The sequence below is a fragment of the Cavia porcellus genome, unplaced genomic scaffold (genome assembly GCF_034190915.1).
Source record: "Cavia porcellus strain 051 isolate PalLab524CR breed Dunkin Hartley unplaced genomic scaffold, mCavPor4.1 scaffold_22, whole genome shotgun sequence".
NCBI lineage: Eukaryota > Metazoa > Chordata > Mammalia > Rodentia > Caviidae > Cavia > Cavia porcellus.
In genome coordinates, this window is record NW_026947505.1 from 6,445,183 (window position 1) to 6,463,377 (window position 18,195).

General features: G+C 37.3%; 1 protein-coding gene across 2 annotated transcripts in view; it reads left to right on the forward strand.

Moving 5' to 3' along the window:
• Nucleotides 1-9,387, forward strand: part of Heca (hdc homolog, cell cycle regulator) — a 42,619-nt gene extending 33,232 nt beyond the window's left edge. Inside the window, exons 3-4 of one of the 2 annotated variants that reach the window (XM_063233381.1) lie at nt 4,453-4,607; nt 5,958-9,387. In XM_063233381.1, the coding sequence (XP_063089451.1) occupies nt 4,453-4,607; nt 5,958-6,122 (320 nt within the window). In that variant the 3' untranslated portion in view covers nt 6,123-9,387. The remainder of the gene's footprint in view (nt 1-4,452; nt 4,608-5,957) is intronic. The other variant, XM_063233382.1, reaches the window with a different exon arrangement.
• Nucleotides 9,388-18,195: the final 8,808 nt, after the last annotated feature.

The window sequence follows — 18,195 nt, forward strand, 5'->3', positions numbered from 1 at the left end:
TGTTTAGAATAGCTGTCACCTTGTGCAGTTACCATTTCTTCATGGTAGTAGTCAAAATCCTCTCTTCATTTTGAGAAATACCATATTATGTAATACTACTAACTCTAATCACTCTACTGTGCAATACACCTGAACTTACCCTCCTAACTGTAATTTTGTACCTTTTAACCTCCCATTCTCTTTGTTTCTCTCCTTCCCAGCCTTGGATAACCACTATGCTACTGCCCTTCAGTGAAATCAGCTTGTTTTTGGATTGTAAAAGTGAATGTTATGTGGTACCTGTCTTTCTGTATCTGGCTTATTTCACTTAACATAATATCTTCCAGCTTCATCCATATTGCCACAAATGGCAGGATTTCAACCTTTTTTATGGAGGACTCATATTCCATCGTGTATGAAAATGCAGCACGTTTTCTTTATTTGTTCATCTGTTGGTGGATACTTAGGTTGATTCTGTTTCTTAACTGTTGGGAAGATTGCTGCAGAGTAGAAGTGTACAGATGTCTCTTTGGCACACTGATTTTGGTTCCTTTGAGTTTATACCCAGGAATGGGATTGTTGGATCCTGCGGTAGTTCTAATTTTAGTTGTTTTTTACACAGAGTATCGAATGTTTTGTTGTTATCGGTAATCAGTGAAGTTTTAATTTTTTGAGAGACCTCCTTACTGTTTTCCACAGTATCTGTATTAATTTACGTGGTCCAAATAGTTCGTGAAGATCCTCCTGCTTGGGCTTTCTCAGGTGACGTTCTCAGTTTCCAGGTGAGAGCGGAAGCTGCACGGTCTCTCTGGAGGTGGAAGCTGAGATGATTTCATCACCCTTTGAGGTCTTCACTGACATAAGTCCTGAAGCCAAGGTCCCCAGGCTGCTCCCATACTCTGCATCCTGAAGAAAGACGTATAAACGTTGTGGTTGTTTGTAACTTGCTGCACCCACTATTTCCTTGTGCATTCCGTCCTTGTTCAGTTTCAGTGCTAACCCACTGTGTTTACTTTCGGACCTTATATTTTGGTCCAGCATTGCAGGTACTTCAGTTGTCTCATGGAGTATGGAGTTTGTGTTTCTTGTTTATCCTGTTCATTGGTAATTTTAGAAGGAAATGAGTGTAAATACTTTAACGTCTCCATTTAAAAACTTGAACCATTCTTTGTGAGAATGAGTGAGAGTCCTTGGGGACAGGGTAAGTGAGAATAGTATTCTTTTTTCTAATTGTGATGGACAAGTTCTTTGACTCATTACATTTTTAGTCAAACTGAACTGATAGCATACGTGTGCTGGGTAATTTCAGTTCTTGCCTGTCTTAAATTTATTTCCTAAGATGCACTTAAGATGCTTTTATACAGTGTAATTTTATCAGGCCTAAGGCTGTGTGTAACACTATGTGTGCAATTAGTAACATATAGAGATTATGTATATTAATTGTTCTATAATTTTCAAGGAGAAAGGATCCACTTTGGCTTGGTTGGTCAGAGGAGGCACATGTAAGCAGGTGGGCTGGACTTTGAAAAGCAGAGGGTCCAGTCACACTGGTTCTTGGTTGTGAGATAATGGAGCAGCTTACATAAAGGAATGGTGTTTGAAAGGAAAAGAATAGGTTATGATTAGGAGATAGAAAAAGAACCATTCATGGAGTGTGGACTTGGGGACACTCCTTCTGAATTGAAGGGTTTTAAACTTTTTTTTAAAAGCACACAGAAACATTTCCCAAAAGTTGTTTGAAAAGGTTGGGACCTAGAAACACTTACAACTTTGTTTCTCTAGTCTGTACACAAGAATCTGAGAGACTGCCTCTTAGTGACAGAGGAGAGGGAATTGAAAGGCCTGGATGTGTGCAATAGAGTATTGGAAAGGAAAATGATAGATTTATGGATCTCTCAATGTTGAGGATGCAGAGTCTCTTTTGGCAAACTTTGGCACCACACCAGGTAAGCTGTGGTGTCAGGGGATTAGAGAAGTTTAGGGGAAAGATGATGACATTTGTGTATGGGTTAGAAGAGGCGTTGAGACGTGTGTGGAGATGTCAGAAACACTGTTTGAAAAAAACAATTGGAATGAACACTGGAGAGTTTATTTTGTTGTGGTGATTCGGTTATAAAAGTAGAAGAATTCTTGCATGAGGAGAAAATAGAAAGCAAAATAAGAAGATATGACAAATCTTGAGGCTACCTATTGAAGTGGATGAAGAAAAAGGTAAAAATTAGATGGACCCAGGATGCTTGTATCTGTGTACATACATAAATATGTAAGCATTCACAACTAGATAATGGCTGTGTTAGGTGTATATCACAAAAGTACCGAGAATTAAAATCTGAAGATGAGGGTATCTAATGATGGACCAGAGACATCATCAGTGCCACTGGTGAGGACTTGGTCATGTAATAGTGTTTTCGTTGCTGCATTCCACAGAAGATTGGGTGATCTTGCTTATAGCAAACTTGGGCAGATTATTTCTTCCATCACAGAGTCCTGACCATGCCTTCTTTAAAGCATTTTCAACTCCAGTAGGAAGACTGCATTCCAGGACACAGGAGTCCATGTGCAGTTGATTATATGCTGCAAAACGCTGTCTGTTTCCAGTGTGGACTCCGTGGCTTGTTAATCCCTTTCCCTGCCCTTTACATCTCTGTGACCTCCTCCTGTTTCACCTCCAGCTTCTGTTCTGAAACTCTTCCTCTGAGAATATATTTTGCTTAACTAATACATTAAAATTTTCTAATTAGGAAGATTTTATTGAACATCTTTACCAATCTGAGCAAGTGATTATTCTCTTAGGAGGCCCGCTTTTTGTTTGAACTCACAAAATCTTGTCCTAGGGTTTAGAAATTCAAAATTCTCTGTACTTAGTACCATGTATAATAGGAACGGAAAACAAATCCAGAGACTAAGTATGGAGCAGGTCTTCCAAGATTTATCTGTAGATTAACAAGTCAGATGTGAATTTGAGTGTAAATTGCTACTCATTTTCTTTGTGAACTTGGGCAGGCTGCTCAAACCCTAAGCTTTGGTTTCCTGTCTCCAATGAAGGACTAACCATCCTGCCTGCTTTCTGGAGTTGAGATAGAGTTAAATGGAATGATTCAACTCAGCAGCCCAGTGCAGACCCTAAGTAAGCACTCAGTAAAAAGTTGTTGCCTTTATCCTCCTGGTCCCTTTTACCAAACTTAATCTTCACTGCTGCTCTCCCTTCTAGCAGCGCAGTGTAACATGAGATGCTCTAGAATTGCAGTGAGTAGGTCTGTGGGGAAGACCAGAGACTGGCTCCTACATACCTGAACTGGTTTTTTGACGAGGCACCAGGCCATTCAGAGTGGCAGTGGCATGTGAGATCTTATTTTCAGTGTCCTACGGCAGAGGGAGGTCGTATTCCAGGAAGCTATCTGCCTCCTGTTCTGGGCATAGCAGCCCTGAAGTTGTATTTGGCTGTTAGCATATTCCACCCTTTCCACGAGTGTTTTCTACTTTCTAGAGGTTGTGTGGACACACTGACTCTACAAAGAGAGTAAGATGTGCTTTCTTCCCTCAAAGATCGAGTCATACAAATATAATAAAAGGGTTTCTTTTAAAGAAAGTGCCTTTGCAGGAGTAGTTTGGTTACCACTGAACAGTGAAGACTCACGGTCAGACTTACAGCAGCATATTGTGAAACCCAAAGCTCCTTTGGAGCATTTGTTCTGATGTTACTGAGTTTGACACATTGAAGCTTTTATGCCCACATAGAAGTCTGCAGTGCTGCTTCTATATGTTCCCCAGGCAAATCCTGGACATTCTGTTTCCCTGTTATTTGAAACCTAACCCTTCCTTATAAATCAGGATGACATCTAACCTTTATAAGTGTTAAGACATTGATAAGTAACAGAAGAAAAAGGTTGTAACTTTTAAGAACCTAGTAAATAAAATGTTGAACTTGTTAACAAACCACTTATATAAGGTATAATTCTGGTTCCTAAATTAAATGTGAGAGCTGAGCATTTTGGGGGACTAGAACATTTAGTGCAGTATTCTGGCTATGGTCTACTTCTAGGCTAGTGATTCCAAGAGAGACTTTCAACTTTTTCATGATGAGACTTGTGGGTGAGATCTATGTTGGTTCCCCTTTCCATGGGTCACACAGATTTCTGAACGAGTGTCAGATTACTGGCTGGTTTTGAACATGTGTGGCTTTGTTATTTGGTTGTGGATGGGCATATTACATAAATCTGTCAGTACTCTTTGTAAAGTGGATTGGAACAAGCATTTCTTTTTAATAAGCTTCAACTTAAAGTCAGTGTCTTGTTGATAATAGTAATTCATGATTAGCTTGGGGATGTGTGTTAACTAGTGTCTGCTTTCTGTAGTTTTCTAAATGATAAAATAGTTGCTTATAATTGGCAGACAAAGCATTGTAGACTGTCCCGTGGAGATGAAATATGATTTTCATGACAGCCACTCTCAGCTGTTGTCTTCTGTACGCAGGGAGGCTCATGCATCTGTACGCAGTGTGTGTGGACTGCCTAGAAGGGGTTCACAAAATCATCTGCATCAAGTGTAAGTCACGGTGGGATGGCAGCTGGCATCAGTTGGGCACAATGTATACCTACGACATCCTGGCCGCCTCTCCCTGTTGTCAGGTTGGTATTAACTCCACCACAGAAGCAGTGTGTGCATTGGGCTTCGGTCCCTAAGTGAATGTAAAGGAGTTAAAGGCTGCTTCATGGTTATTTGAGGGAGGTGTGAGAACTAGTAGAAGATGCTTCTGAGAACCCAGAAGAAATTCAGGAAGACCTCTGAACTCCAGCAGAGATTGCTGAGTTACTAAATTGTGATGGAATGTTATGCTGTTATTACACGGAATATTGTAAAATAATTTACCATTATATGTGGAATATTTCCCATCTGTTAAAAAAAAAGTTATAAAATGACACTATACCGTGCCCTAACCCTAACCCTAACCCTAAGTAAGCATATAAATGGTTTACTAACCTATTATCAGTTGGCCCGGAAGTTTGGGGTGGCAGGATTCTGAGTTAGTTTTCTTTTTGCTTGCATACATTTTCTCGTATTTTGTATAATTAACATACTAAATTTCTAATAAAAACTTAGGACTTAAAAGGAAGAAGAAAGTTTTACTTTCTTTTTTTTGGTATCAGGGCTTGAACTCGATGACTTCACACTTGCCAGGCAGGCAGTGTGCTCCTGGCTCATGTTTTTTTAATATACAGAATTTTTGTTGTTTTCTTTCTGCGCCATAGTGCCAGTTTCGTCAGCTGAATTTGGGATAATACTACCTACTTCACAGGAGTGTTTTGAAGACAAGTTGAGATTATATATTGTTAGTACTTCAGAACGAATTGAAATTTAGCGTCTGTTTATTTATAATTTCTTTGTATTCACATCACTCTGGAAACTGTTGCTGAAAGGGGATAGAATTGTACTGCTAGAAGAATCTGGCATGAATGAAGATAATGTGCTAGTGGGAACCAGAAGCCTCAGGAAAAATAGCACGTCTGCCTGGGTTGCCCATTTTACTTTGGTATTTGAAGGAAATTTAATTTTTACATCAGAAGAAAAAACATTGTCATACAGAGTAAAATGAAAATGCATATGAACTTTTTGAAATAAACTCTGACTTCAAAAAAATATCATGCAAATGTAGGTGGGGGAAGATAGTTTAAACCACACTTTTAAAATTTAGGTTGTGGGTTGTCTGCTGTTAAGGAAACTTTGGCCGCAAAGTTTAAGTGGTACTAGATTAGAATTTTATTCTTACTAGTAAGTGACAGGACTAGCATTGCCTCTAGTAAGAGAAAAATTGAAGTTACTAATCTGTCAGACTGATGAGGACGAACATTTGACTTGCATACCCTGTTTTTGGTAATAAGAGATGATTGAACTGTCAAGCAGTTCTCAGCCTTTTGGTTTGGATGACTTTGACAAGTATTGTAGAGCCAAACAGTGGCTTACGTGTCTGTTTCTTCCAGGCCCGCCTGAACTGCAAGCACTGTGGGAAGCCCGTGATTGATGTGCGGATTGGGATGCAGTACTTCTCTGAGTACAGCAACGTCCAGCAGTGTCCACACTGTGGGAACCTGGACTACCATTTCGTGAAGCCATTCTCCTCCTTCAAAGTTCTTGAAGCTTATTGATGAAAGCTTTGCTTTAGTAATAGCTATTTTATTGATATTACTTTATTACATATCTTTTATAGGGAAACATTCTGTGACGTTAATTTCTTTTCTAATTTAAAGCAGAGTTACTCTGTATATGTATGCCACTAAAATGGGACTGCCCTTTCCCCTGTCTTGATTCCCCTGTGTTAGTCTGTGATCAGGACCAGCGCCGCCAGGTGAGTAACTGTGAGTGTGAGTAGGGTTCATTCTCACCAGGAGTCTCTGATGCAGCTTTAGAGTGGTGGGGAGGATGGAGTGAACTAGGAAAGGGATTATGTGGCTATGAACTAAACGCATAGAAGAAGTAGAGAGGAGGAGTGCTCAGTAAAACATTGACTTTCTGAAGACCCACTTTTAGATCTTCTGTGGGCCATAGGCAAGATATGTGACAAGTGAATGTAAGCCTGAGCCTGGAGAGCTAATAGTAAATTGGGCTGTCTCGGCTTAGTGTTCTGCAGTACACATTGACATGCAGTTTACACTTACAGCTGACTGGAAAGTGGACATGAGTATTCTTTTCTTTCAGTGTTGTAATTTAACAGTTTTCATACTGAAAATAATATTGAAAGTAGAAGATAGGAAAGTTATTGGTGTTGCAAACATTTTTAGCTAAGCTGACCTATAACAGAATATGTGAAATAAATTTGGAAGTGATGCATTCGAAATTGAGAGGGCAAAAAAGCAGCAGAACTCTGTTGTTTGAGTTACTCTGTGAAGTTGGTCAGAGTAGCTCTTAATGAGAATCCATGCAGAGTGTGTTTTTGGGTGATGATATCTGCAGATTGCACTTGGGAAGTGCTTTTTGGTATCAGATCCTTCCCACAGGTGACTCTCACAGCCATAGAACCTAACTGGTGAACTTCAGGACCAGTTGTGCCACACATATCTTCCTTATAATGCCTTGTAGCTATGTCTAACCCATTTGGTACTGAGTTTGCAAAATCAGAGTTGAGCTGAGGAAGGGAAGAATTGTTTGAGAGAATGATGAAAGAAATAATAATTTTAGCATTTCTTTTTAAAGTGCTGTATGTGTCATTTTGGAAATACCACTGTTGGAATTCTTAACAGTGGGCTTTAAAAAAACAGTCATTCTAAAGATCCTCATGAAACCTTGTTGGCTTAAAAAAAAAATCACAGAACTTCATTAGAGTATTAAGCATTCTAAATACTACCTTCTATCCATTAGACTAATACATTGATACCCCATCTTTTGTAGAATTGAAATTAGAGTCTCACAAATGAATTTGTTTAAAGTATGTTACATGTACATGCTAAAAGGTTACTAAAAATCATTCTATGAATAGCCTAATTTGACGTTGATGTGAATATTTTACACTGTTCATTTGGTGCATAACTTTTTTCTCAGTGTAATTTTTCCTTTTAGACATTATTGTACTTCAGTTTCATTTTTACTATGTGGTTATGTTTGAAATAATGCAGCATTGCAAACAAAATGCATCAACTAATATTCTTCACCTGTCACTTTGATTGTTACTTGTGCTGATCTGATTGGGTATTGGATTTCAAAAATATTCCACATTGAAGGGGGAGCTCAAAATGCCTATGTTGAAACAGAAAATCATTACTGGTCAGGCAGTGTTTAATGCAGCTACAAGAGGCCTATAGAAAATAGCCCTTAGAAATTTGTCATTGATACACAAAATTGTAATTGTGAATCAACTGTTTCTTTATTGATTCTTTTATCTAAGTTTATAAATTGGTAAGTTTCTCTTGTTTTCAGAGAACCATTTGAATTTTATTTCTGAGTTTAGCATTAGCAGTAAAATATTTGTATTACTGTTCTTCAGGCCACCTACATATTTCTAGTGAAACCTGCATATTGTTTGGAAGCTTACAATTAACCTGCCTGTTGAATTCAGCAAGCTCTTCAGGGTAAAATCACTGTGGGGTTAGTCTATGCCGCATTCTATATTCTTCCCTTAGATTGAAAAGTAAGTATGATGAGGTTTCACTATAATTGAGTGAAATTTGCTTTGGTAAGTTATTTTGATGATGCAGTGAAGATTCTGTAGATGTATGCAGATAAAGGAGAGGCATGGGTATCACACAGTCTTTCAAGGCATTGTATTTTTATCTAAAAGGGACAGTTTGGCTGATTGGAGAATAAAATACAATTAAATATGCAACATTATAATATGCTGATTTTCATAGTTTCTCCATGCTTGTCCTGAGCACCTTGATCATAATTGGAATTTGTCAAGAAAGATTATTGTTTTTGTCCTTGTTAGGGTATTAAAGGATATCAGTTATCCAAGAGATTTTGTTTTCTAATAGTGTTCAATAACATGAAGCAGTCTTGAGTGACTAATAATTTCAGTGATTTTTAATCCAGTCTAACATTTTTAAATCATTATTTGTAAGAGTTGCATACCTTGAACAGACACAATTAACCTGCTATAGTGTAGAGAGAAGACAATTATAATAAGTCATTTTTTCTTCAGGCCATCTTAGTTCTCCATTTTCTTGTGGTTACATCTGAAGCATGGATTTACTGTGTTTATACTTTAAAGATAGACATGGCATGAAATTGAGGGGTGGTTCAATTGTCCTGTTTTATTTACAAAGGATTGTCCCAAAATATCCTTTGCCTTTCAGTTTTTATAAGACAGTATTTTCTGGATAAAAGAAATTTTCACATTTTGGCAAAAATCAGCTCATCAGGAAAAAGTATTACTAGATGTTTAAATGATGAAACTAACAAAGCTAATGTGCTGAAATTTTTTCATTTAGTATTGCAAGACCAATGCTTACTATTCAGTTGGTCTTTTGTACCTGGGTTGGTAATTCCCAGTTTTTCCTTTTCTGTTTAGTTTCCTGGTCACAGATGTTAAGTAATTTTAGTTGGAGGTTGAAGAAGAGATGAGAAGAAAGTGCTCTTTAGTGTTTTGGTTCTTACAGTAGGGTGTTTGCCTAACTAAGTTCATTTCCACGTCCTGTTGACTTTATTGTTATTCCAGATAATGGTAAGAAAGTAAAATGGATGAACACCATTAAAAACAGCTCAAAAATATATTGTTACTGGTAAAGATTTCTTTTAAAATTTTTTTTGGTAAAGATTTCTTGTCAAGATGTCTCGGATTGCACTTTTGTTGAGGGAAGACAGTGTAAATAGTTGAGGAATGTTGATGAAATTAAAACATTTGGTTATGGAATTGTGTGTGGGGTTAGAGGCTTTCTGTTCATGAAATGTATGTACTAAAAATAAAGTTTCAGAAGCTAACATTGTGTTCTTTTGAGTGCATTACCATTTTTTGAGAAACGCAATTGTCTTGTCAGAAAAGATGGTAGAAATGCTTTTCAGAACCTATTTCACTGTCACTGTTGCAGCTAATCAAAACGATGAGCTGTGCTGCTTGCAAGTCATGAATCTTTTTCTCTTCCTTTGCCCCAGTAGTCCAAAGTCAGTATTTTCTATTGAATAGTGAATGTTACAGAGAAATAAAAATGGAGGCCAGAGTTTTGATAGACCCCCCAGGGCCAATCGCTCACAGGAACATTGCCAAATCTTAAAGTCATCCCGATTTCCCCCAAATGCTGTAATAAATGAACCACAAAAGAAAAGCTTTATGTCCTTGACAGTATGATTCCATGAAATTAAAACATTGAGTAATAGATTAATAAGCTTAAAAGCTGTCTTTTTGCCTTAAAAAGAATGTTACTATATAACAAGCAGTAACAACAGAGCACAAAATACTTCTTTATGCTTTATGAAAGGCGTTGCTATTTTGAGAAGCCTTCCTCACAAGTTTGGACTGCGGTCTCCCAGTTTGCAAGACTGTCCTTTTGTATGCATAATAAACTTCTGCAATGCTGAAATTTGTTTTTGGGAAGGGGGCACTATGGCGTAACCCAGGGCCCTTTTATTGAAGCTACATCTGCAGCCTGGTTTTTACTTTTATTTTTCAGACAGTGTCTCAGGAAGTCACTACACTGCTGAGGCTGGGCTTGAATTCGCAGTCTTTCTGTCCTTGTCAACCAGAGTACTGGGATTGTGGGCCTGCGTCACAAGACCACCTTGATCTGACTGTAGTTATGATAGTAGATTATCTTGTTCTACAGATATTTTCTTTGATTCTTAGTCATGTAACAGTATTCATAATGAAATGACTGGATTGCGTGTAATTTTGTTATGAGCAGAGTGAAAACTGAGTAATTACACTTCTTCATCATTGAGGCAGTATTACCAAGTACATTGCTTATCCTGCTGATCTCTTTGGCCCCTTGATTTCATCATCATTTCAGCCAATGGACTGAAATTCACAGATGTGTTAGCATATGGGACAAGATGTGGCAACAAGAGTAGAAGTCTCCAGTCTGCCAGAAGATTCAAAACCTGGCTTACTGGTTCTAAGGCATAAGTTTTACTTTGTCCTGAGGCTTAAAGAGGACTTGGGATATTGTGATTTCCACTAATGTAACTTACATCAACATTTTATTACAATTTAAAGTACAGTTCTTTTTTGAAGTAAGGGAAACAAAGTTAAGTGATAGAAATTAAGTTTAATGGAAGAAAATATTATACTTATGTGCAAAGTTCAGTAAAGGATTAAATTTGGAAATGAAGCAAAAGGCTTCTCTTGTGCTTTCATTCTTTCCTAATTCTTAGATTGCCACACTGGGGGCCTAGTGAGTGAAGTATCTTTGAAGATGATAGGGTCCTGTATAGACAGATACAGTACTTGAAATATGAATGTGTATTGAGCTGTATTTTTCTTCTAATGGGAACCTTTAGTGTTACAGGAATTATGAAAGCTGGGTTGGTTGTTGCTAAGCCTGAGAACCAGTAAAAATAAATAAAGCACTTGGTCTTTTGCTTGGATTTCAGAGAACAGCACTGGTTGCATTTATCCTCATTTACACTGGTCCATAGCCCAATTTCTTGGTGATGAATGCCATGCTCAGTAGACTGATAACATTTTATTAATTTTTGGTGCTGTCTGAAGGAGAAAAAAAAAACAGGGTACAAGTTACACAGAATTTCAGAAAAAACAGTAGGAAATCACTAGTTAATAGATTACATATTGTCATCTTAGAAATAGTTGTTCAAGTTACAAAATTAAAGCATATAAAGTAGACATTCAAACAGTGAGACTGCAAACAGTTCCATTCAGTGATCCAACAAAACTCAGTAATATGGTTATCTATCTTATACACTTAAGTATACATGCAGTTATATCCTTTAGAGCACTTTCTTTTCCTCTCTTTTGTACAATGAAAATTGCACATTTTGGGTTTTATTACTCCCACAGTTCTTACTACTTTTTTTTGAAGAGAATAAAACCAAATGTAACATAACAAAAGAGTTAGTCAAATCAAAAGGATGGACATAAAACATACTGTAAAAACAAAAAACAAGGTGATCAACAATGGTTACCATAATGCCTCTTGCTACCTTAAAAAGAATTGCCTATATCATCAGTTATAATAAAATTGAACAAAACAGTAAAGAATAAAACCAATAAAACCAAAACATTGGAGACATTACAGGATTTCAAAAGAAGATAATAGTCAAACCAGAATGGGCGTCATAATGAATCTTATTGTCTTCTTCTTGTCACAGTTGTTGCCTATATTCTCCAACTTGGTACTATCAAGCAAAACACAATAGAGGAAAATCAGTCAAAACAAGATGGTGAGAGCAATACAGGGTTTCAAGTCAAGTTAATAGGAAATCAAAGTGGGTTACTATAATATACCCTATTTTTTATTCCCTTAATTAAGATAAAAAAGGAGATTGAGATAAAAGAGGACATAACAGCAAAACATAACCATTTAAGCAAAATAGTATTTTACTACCAGATATCCCCACATAAAAGTAGTTAACCATAGTGTCTCTCTCCTTGAAATCTTTGAGTATAACTTCGTATACTGTAGCATCAAACATATCAAGACAATGTAAAACCATTCAAGAGAATGACAGTATTACAGGGTATTTAGAACCAACTAACAGAAAATGAACAATGGTTTCTGTATAATCTCCTTGTCTATGAAAGTTTTTGTTTATATTATCACATATAATAAAATCTAGTAAGATACAACATGTTAAGACTGATGGAGACAGAACAACAAAAGCTTGATGGGACTTCAAAACAAGATGATATTAAATCAGCACTAGCTATTACGATGTCTTGTTTACTCCAAAACAGCTGTTCCTACCATCCAACCTTCTCTGCCTCATTTCTGTTGAGCTCTTTTTCTGTCATTAGTTGTCAGTTTGTCTTCATTTTGTTTTCTGCTCCATTCATTGTGGTCTGTCTGCCACTATTTCTGGAATCTTGGTATTTTTCTTTTTTAGAATGTCCTGCAGTATTCTCTATAGAGTTGAATTGGTGGTTGCAAATTCCCCTAGTTCCTCTTTATCCTGGAAGCACCTTGTTTTTCCATCAATTTCTAGAGATAGTTGTGCAGGATATATCAATCAGCTGGAGGTTATTATCTTTCAAAGCTTGAATTATTTCCCCCCACACTCTACATGATTTGATGGTTTGTGCCGAGAAGTCTGCTGTAATTCTGATGGGTGTTCCCTTGTAAGAGATCTGTTTCTTGCCTCTGATGGCTTTTGATATTGTTCTTATATTGGATTTCTGGAATTTTGATTATTACATGTCTGGGTGGTGTTCTGTTTGGGTTGTAGGTGGCTGGGGTCCTATATGCCTCATACATCTGAGTATCTACCTTTTACTAAATTAGGGAAATTCTCCTGGATTTCTGTAAATAGCCTTTGTAGTTCATTTGTTTGTGTCCCTACTTCTTCTTTTATGTTCTTAATTCTTAAGTTATAGATCCTCTTATCATCTTCTAGTCTTTGTATTATTGCTGTTTGTTTTCTTGTTATTTTTAAGAAGCTCTTCATTTGATGCTCCCACATTACAAATCTGTCCTCCAGTTCAGATAATCTATCCTTAGTTTCTTTCAAGCTGTTATGCCAGCTTTCAATAGAATTTTTAGTTTCCTCATAATCTCTTTGAACCTGCTTCTCGTATTCTATGTTTTGTCTGTTTTCTCCATCAAACAATTCTCCCCTTTTTTTCTGTTCTTCCATTCCACCATCTGTTTGGGCAGTGCTTAGCATTTCTCTAACTATTCTACTTATATCTTGCTTTAGGTCGTTAAATACTTCACTTTTGAACTCGTCTATGAGGCTTCGGAGATACCGCTTTATGTCTATTGGTGCCGTGTCTGATATTGCATATTTTCTGTCCTCATTCTGCTGCATTTACCTTTCCTGGGTCAGTGTTCTTAGGATTGGGGCCGAGGACCCTTTCTTGTTGCTCCCTCTTCCCATACTTTTTGTTCCTTCCATACAAGCATATATTGGAGGCCCAGTTTCTTTCTTTTTTGGTTATAGTTTGTTTGAATCCGCCAGCTAGGTGTTCCTGCCCACTGCAGTGCACTAGGGAGACACAGACCTGGGCAGCCTCTGCGGGGCCTGCTCCTCCAGGTCAACCTACTGAAGGCTTCACTGCTAGGGTTCACTGCCAGGTGCTGAGACCTGGTTTGGGCTAGCCTACTGGGTCTTAGTCTGCAGCATCACCCAGGCCAAGCACTCCCCACCAATCCCGATTGAGAGGGGAATATGTGGCTAAAGTCACTACAGCGTCCTGTTCCGGCTAATCTGTCCGGTCCCAGAATGTCCTCTGTTGGAGCCTCCTAGTCTATGGAGGGGTCCCTATTCCTCTCACTCATCGCAGGTTGATGCAGGGCTCCCCGCCAGTCCTGCTCTCAACTCCGTTCACCTCTGTGTCCCTCTTGTGCCGATTCAGGTGCAGCAGCGGTGGCAGGAAATTCAGATCACGGCTTCCAGAAGTGCGGGTTCCAGCTTCAATGCTGAGATTTTATCTGTTCTGGTTATAGCACTGGGATTGCATTTCCAGTTGGCTTCTCTCAGCTTAGTTCGTTCCTGGGTCAGCAGGGTGTATCTCCCCTTGCTTAGGACTCCTCACACCGGACCATTCCTGGATTCTAAGCTGGCTAACTCGAGAGCCTCCATAGCTGCTGTTATCTATCTGCCATGTTCTTTTGGTTCTATCTTAAAATCATGTTTAAAACTGTTTAATTGCATTCCTGATAGACTCAGTAATGCTGAAAGCACAAAAGTCATAGTCATGACCATGATGGAACTTAATGATGCTGTAATTTAGGGCAAGGGCTGTACTTTTATTATACTCACATTATGTTAAGTTGCATTGACTCAGCCAGGCGTGGTGGCACAAACCTGTAATGTTACCACTCAAGAGGCTGAGGCAGGAGGACTGCCATAATTTTAAGGCCAGCTTGGGTGATGTAGTGAGTTTAAGGCCAGCTTGAATTACATAGACTTTAAAAACAAAAATTGCATTGATTCTTGTAATTTAGGGCTAAACTTTAGACCCAGAGAACTGAACCTAAACCTGATTGTGTAATTAATGGCTGGGTAGAAATTAAATATGGATTCCCTCAACCTGTTCAAAATGTGGTTTTGGTACTCAGCCAGCTAACCATGGTATTGTGGAGTAACCACAAGTTTTCTTCAGTTTAACCTATATTTTCTGTTATTATTTGGCTACAGACTAGCATAGTTATTTGATTTAAATAGTTATTGATGGCAATTCCATTTTCTTCAAAAGTTATATATATCTATGCTGTGTTCTAGCCTTTTCACTCATGTACAGTTTACTCTAGAGAAATGAAAAATATCTGTAGAGTCTCGTTTATGAATGTTTATAGCAGCTTTATTTGTACTACAAACAGAAACAACCCGAAGTGTCCATCAGCAGATGAACAGAATTTTAATGTATACAATGTAGAATGCTAAGCAATAAAAAGAACAAACTCATAATATGTGTAATAACAGGTAAATGACAAAATAATCACACCAGTGAAATAAGCTATCAGTGGGAAAAGTCACATGCTATATACCATTCCATTTATGAAAAGCTTTAGAAAATCCAATGCATTTGTAGTAGCAGGTAATTGGTTGCCTGAAGATGGCCAAACAGATGTTAGTGGGGAAGGGAAAGAAAATGATACAGAGAGCCAGGAAGAACTTTCTGGGCCTTACTCCATAGTCTTGAGTGTCAAAACTTAACGAAACTGTTTTAAATATGTTTGTTACATGTAATAGCCTGATCTCCTGGGAGGGATAACTTGCATGCCATAAACCTCTTACTAAAATAAATACCGCACACCTTTATTTGATGAGTTTGGTTCTTTCTTGGTTTTAGTGTGTGAGTCTTCTGGTTGTAGGACTCTACTGCTTTTCTTGCAAAACAGTTCTATTCATGATGCATTCTTTAAGAATACTTTCTATTTGGTTCTTTTGTATTTGTTTTTGTTTGTTTGTTTGTTTTTTCATATAGGAATTGAACTCCTGACCTGGGGCTTGCCAGGCAGACATGTGCTGCTGAGCTACATCCCCAGAATTTGGTTCTTTTTAAAATGAAATAAAGATACACAAGAGCCATTATAAATATAGAACCCTTGTAGAACTTCAGGATTTCTAGCCTAAATTCAGCAGTATTTTTTTTGTGATTCGCCTTCTCTGCTCAAAGCATCCTATCAAGTTATTAGAGTATATTCTTTATGTTTTATGGGGTTATACATTTTTATTACATGTCATCATTGCGGGATAGGTATAGCTAGGAAAAACAAGTTCATGAACTGACAGTTAACTTTTGGTAAGCACACAGCTTTGCTGGAGGAAACCGTATCTGCAAAGACTAATAGGTATTCAGAGTTGGTCATTTATCCACAGTTTAGTTGTACAATGTGAATTGGTGTCAGTTAATTTGCTAGACTGGCAGAGTAAATGTTCTGTGAAAGAAATTCTACAACTCTTTCAAGTTCTCTAATGCTTACTTTTTCTTGTTTGTAAATATTAAAAATTCCACCTGAGATAAGAGTTAAATGAAATGGTACAAACAAAGTGTTTCATGTAATTCCTGGCATGTATTAAGTGCTACAGATGTATTTTATTATCATTTATGTTATTTCTTGTCACATTCTTAAGTGTTAACACAAGAAAAGTCTTAGAGATCAGCTCAACACAAATTAGAAAAATGGATCCATCAGTGTACAAAGGCTAAAAGCCTTTTCCACCATCAGTAAGTTGGTACCCCTTTGCCCTCACGAGTGGGATTAATGCCCTTATAAAGAGTTTTAAGGGATCTTAGTCGCCTGTTGTACCATGTGAGGACACAGCTAGCAGGTACGATTTACAAGGAATGGGACCCTTGCATCATATCTGCTGATGCCTGGAGGTGAGGCTTCCCAGCCTCCAGAAATGTGAGTGATACATTTTTCATAAATTACATATTCAGTAACACTTCATTATAACATGACATACTAAATACTATTTTTGACATTTATTGAGCGCATACTATGTGCTGTGGTATGTGATTTTTTTTTCAGAAGGCCCATCATTTTCAATGCCTGTGAACATCTTTTTAAAATGCTTTCTTTATTCTAGTTGTGAAGTGACTGCATTCTGTGAAAGATGCAAAGACTCTTGATTGTATTTATATATAGCTAAAATACTTGCTAAGAATCGCTGTATGCACCTGTGATCTTCTATGCTAACATTGAAAAGAAATTTTAAATGTTAGAGCCATTTAAATAAAGAATTGAAATTTTTAACAAAGCATTTGCATTTTTAAATGAAGAATTCTGAAAGGGAAGTGACCTTACTGGCATGTCTTCCATTAACATTTTTGTCAACTTTATTAATACATATGTATGTAGCACTTTGTGTACAGAGAAGCAAGAGCTTTTAGAAGAATTGTGTTGGAATCTCCATCACTTTCCAGATCTTTCTAATCTAGTGTTCTATGCAGGTGGGATATGTCTCCATTATTTTTCAATCAAGGTTTTAACATTAAGCATTCATGTGGTACTCGGTTTAAGAAGCACTCATTTTATTATATTTTCAGAGAAAAAATGCAAAGGAGGAGACAGGCATATTCTATTACTAAAACTTTCATGATTTCTCTTAAACCTAATACTTTTCATGTTGTATTATTTGAAAGTTTTAAGAAAAGATCTCTAGCAAACCATTTAAACTACGTGAGAGGGGGTGGGGATTTAGCTCAGCAGCATAAGCGCCTGCCTTGCAAGCAGGCAGTCGTGAGTTCAATAAAAAGGAAAAAGACCAAATAAATAAATAAATTAAATAAACTACGTGAGATAGCTTACTTGAAATTGCTAAGCAATAAAATTCAAAAGTGTTCAGTTTTACCTCAGAATAATACTGATTTTTGTTATTACACTCATCTTTCTCTGAGGTTGGAGCAGTACTTCTGGCACTTAAATTTCTCAGTCTACATATAACTTTAACAGTTATGACCCTGAAGACTCAAGATTTATTATTAAACCCAAAGCAAAGTATAATGGAAATTTTAGAGCAAGAAATTTTAAAAATCAATTAGTAGCTGTATTGAGACAATTGTTACTGTATTGAGACAATTGTTACTGTATTGAGACAAGATGTGCTTCCTTTCCCTGTCACATATTTATTTATTTTAAAGAGGATAAAACCAAGGAAAATAATAAAACCAATTGAAAAACCCACTGTAAATGATACAGGACTTCAAAACATTACAAAATCAACACTAGTTACCATAATGTCTTTTGTTGTCTTCAAAATAGCTGCAGATACCTTCAGACATAATGAAAAACAGAATGAAACAACAAAGTGAATGCAATAAAGGACTTCAATATTAAATTCAAAATAATGTATCTTGCTATCTTTGAAATAGCTGCTCATGCCATTGGATTTAACATAAGCAAAACAAAAGTGAGTAAAACCCAACTGAACAAAACAGGAGTATAGGAGTTCAACAGGGAAGTATGAAGGAGATCTCCCCCTAGATGCCCACTGCTTACTGCTATCTTTTAAACAAATGATCAAACCACTCACCCTAGACCTGCAAGAACAGTGAAACACCAAAGCACCACAGGCATCTAATTGCATTTTATCTCAATAGCTATCATCACAGCCTGTGCTTCTCTGGATCAGCCAGTAGCTTACGGAGGTGGAGGGGTTGGTTGGTTG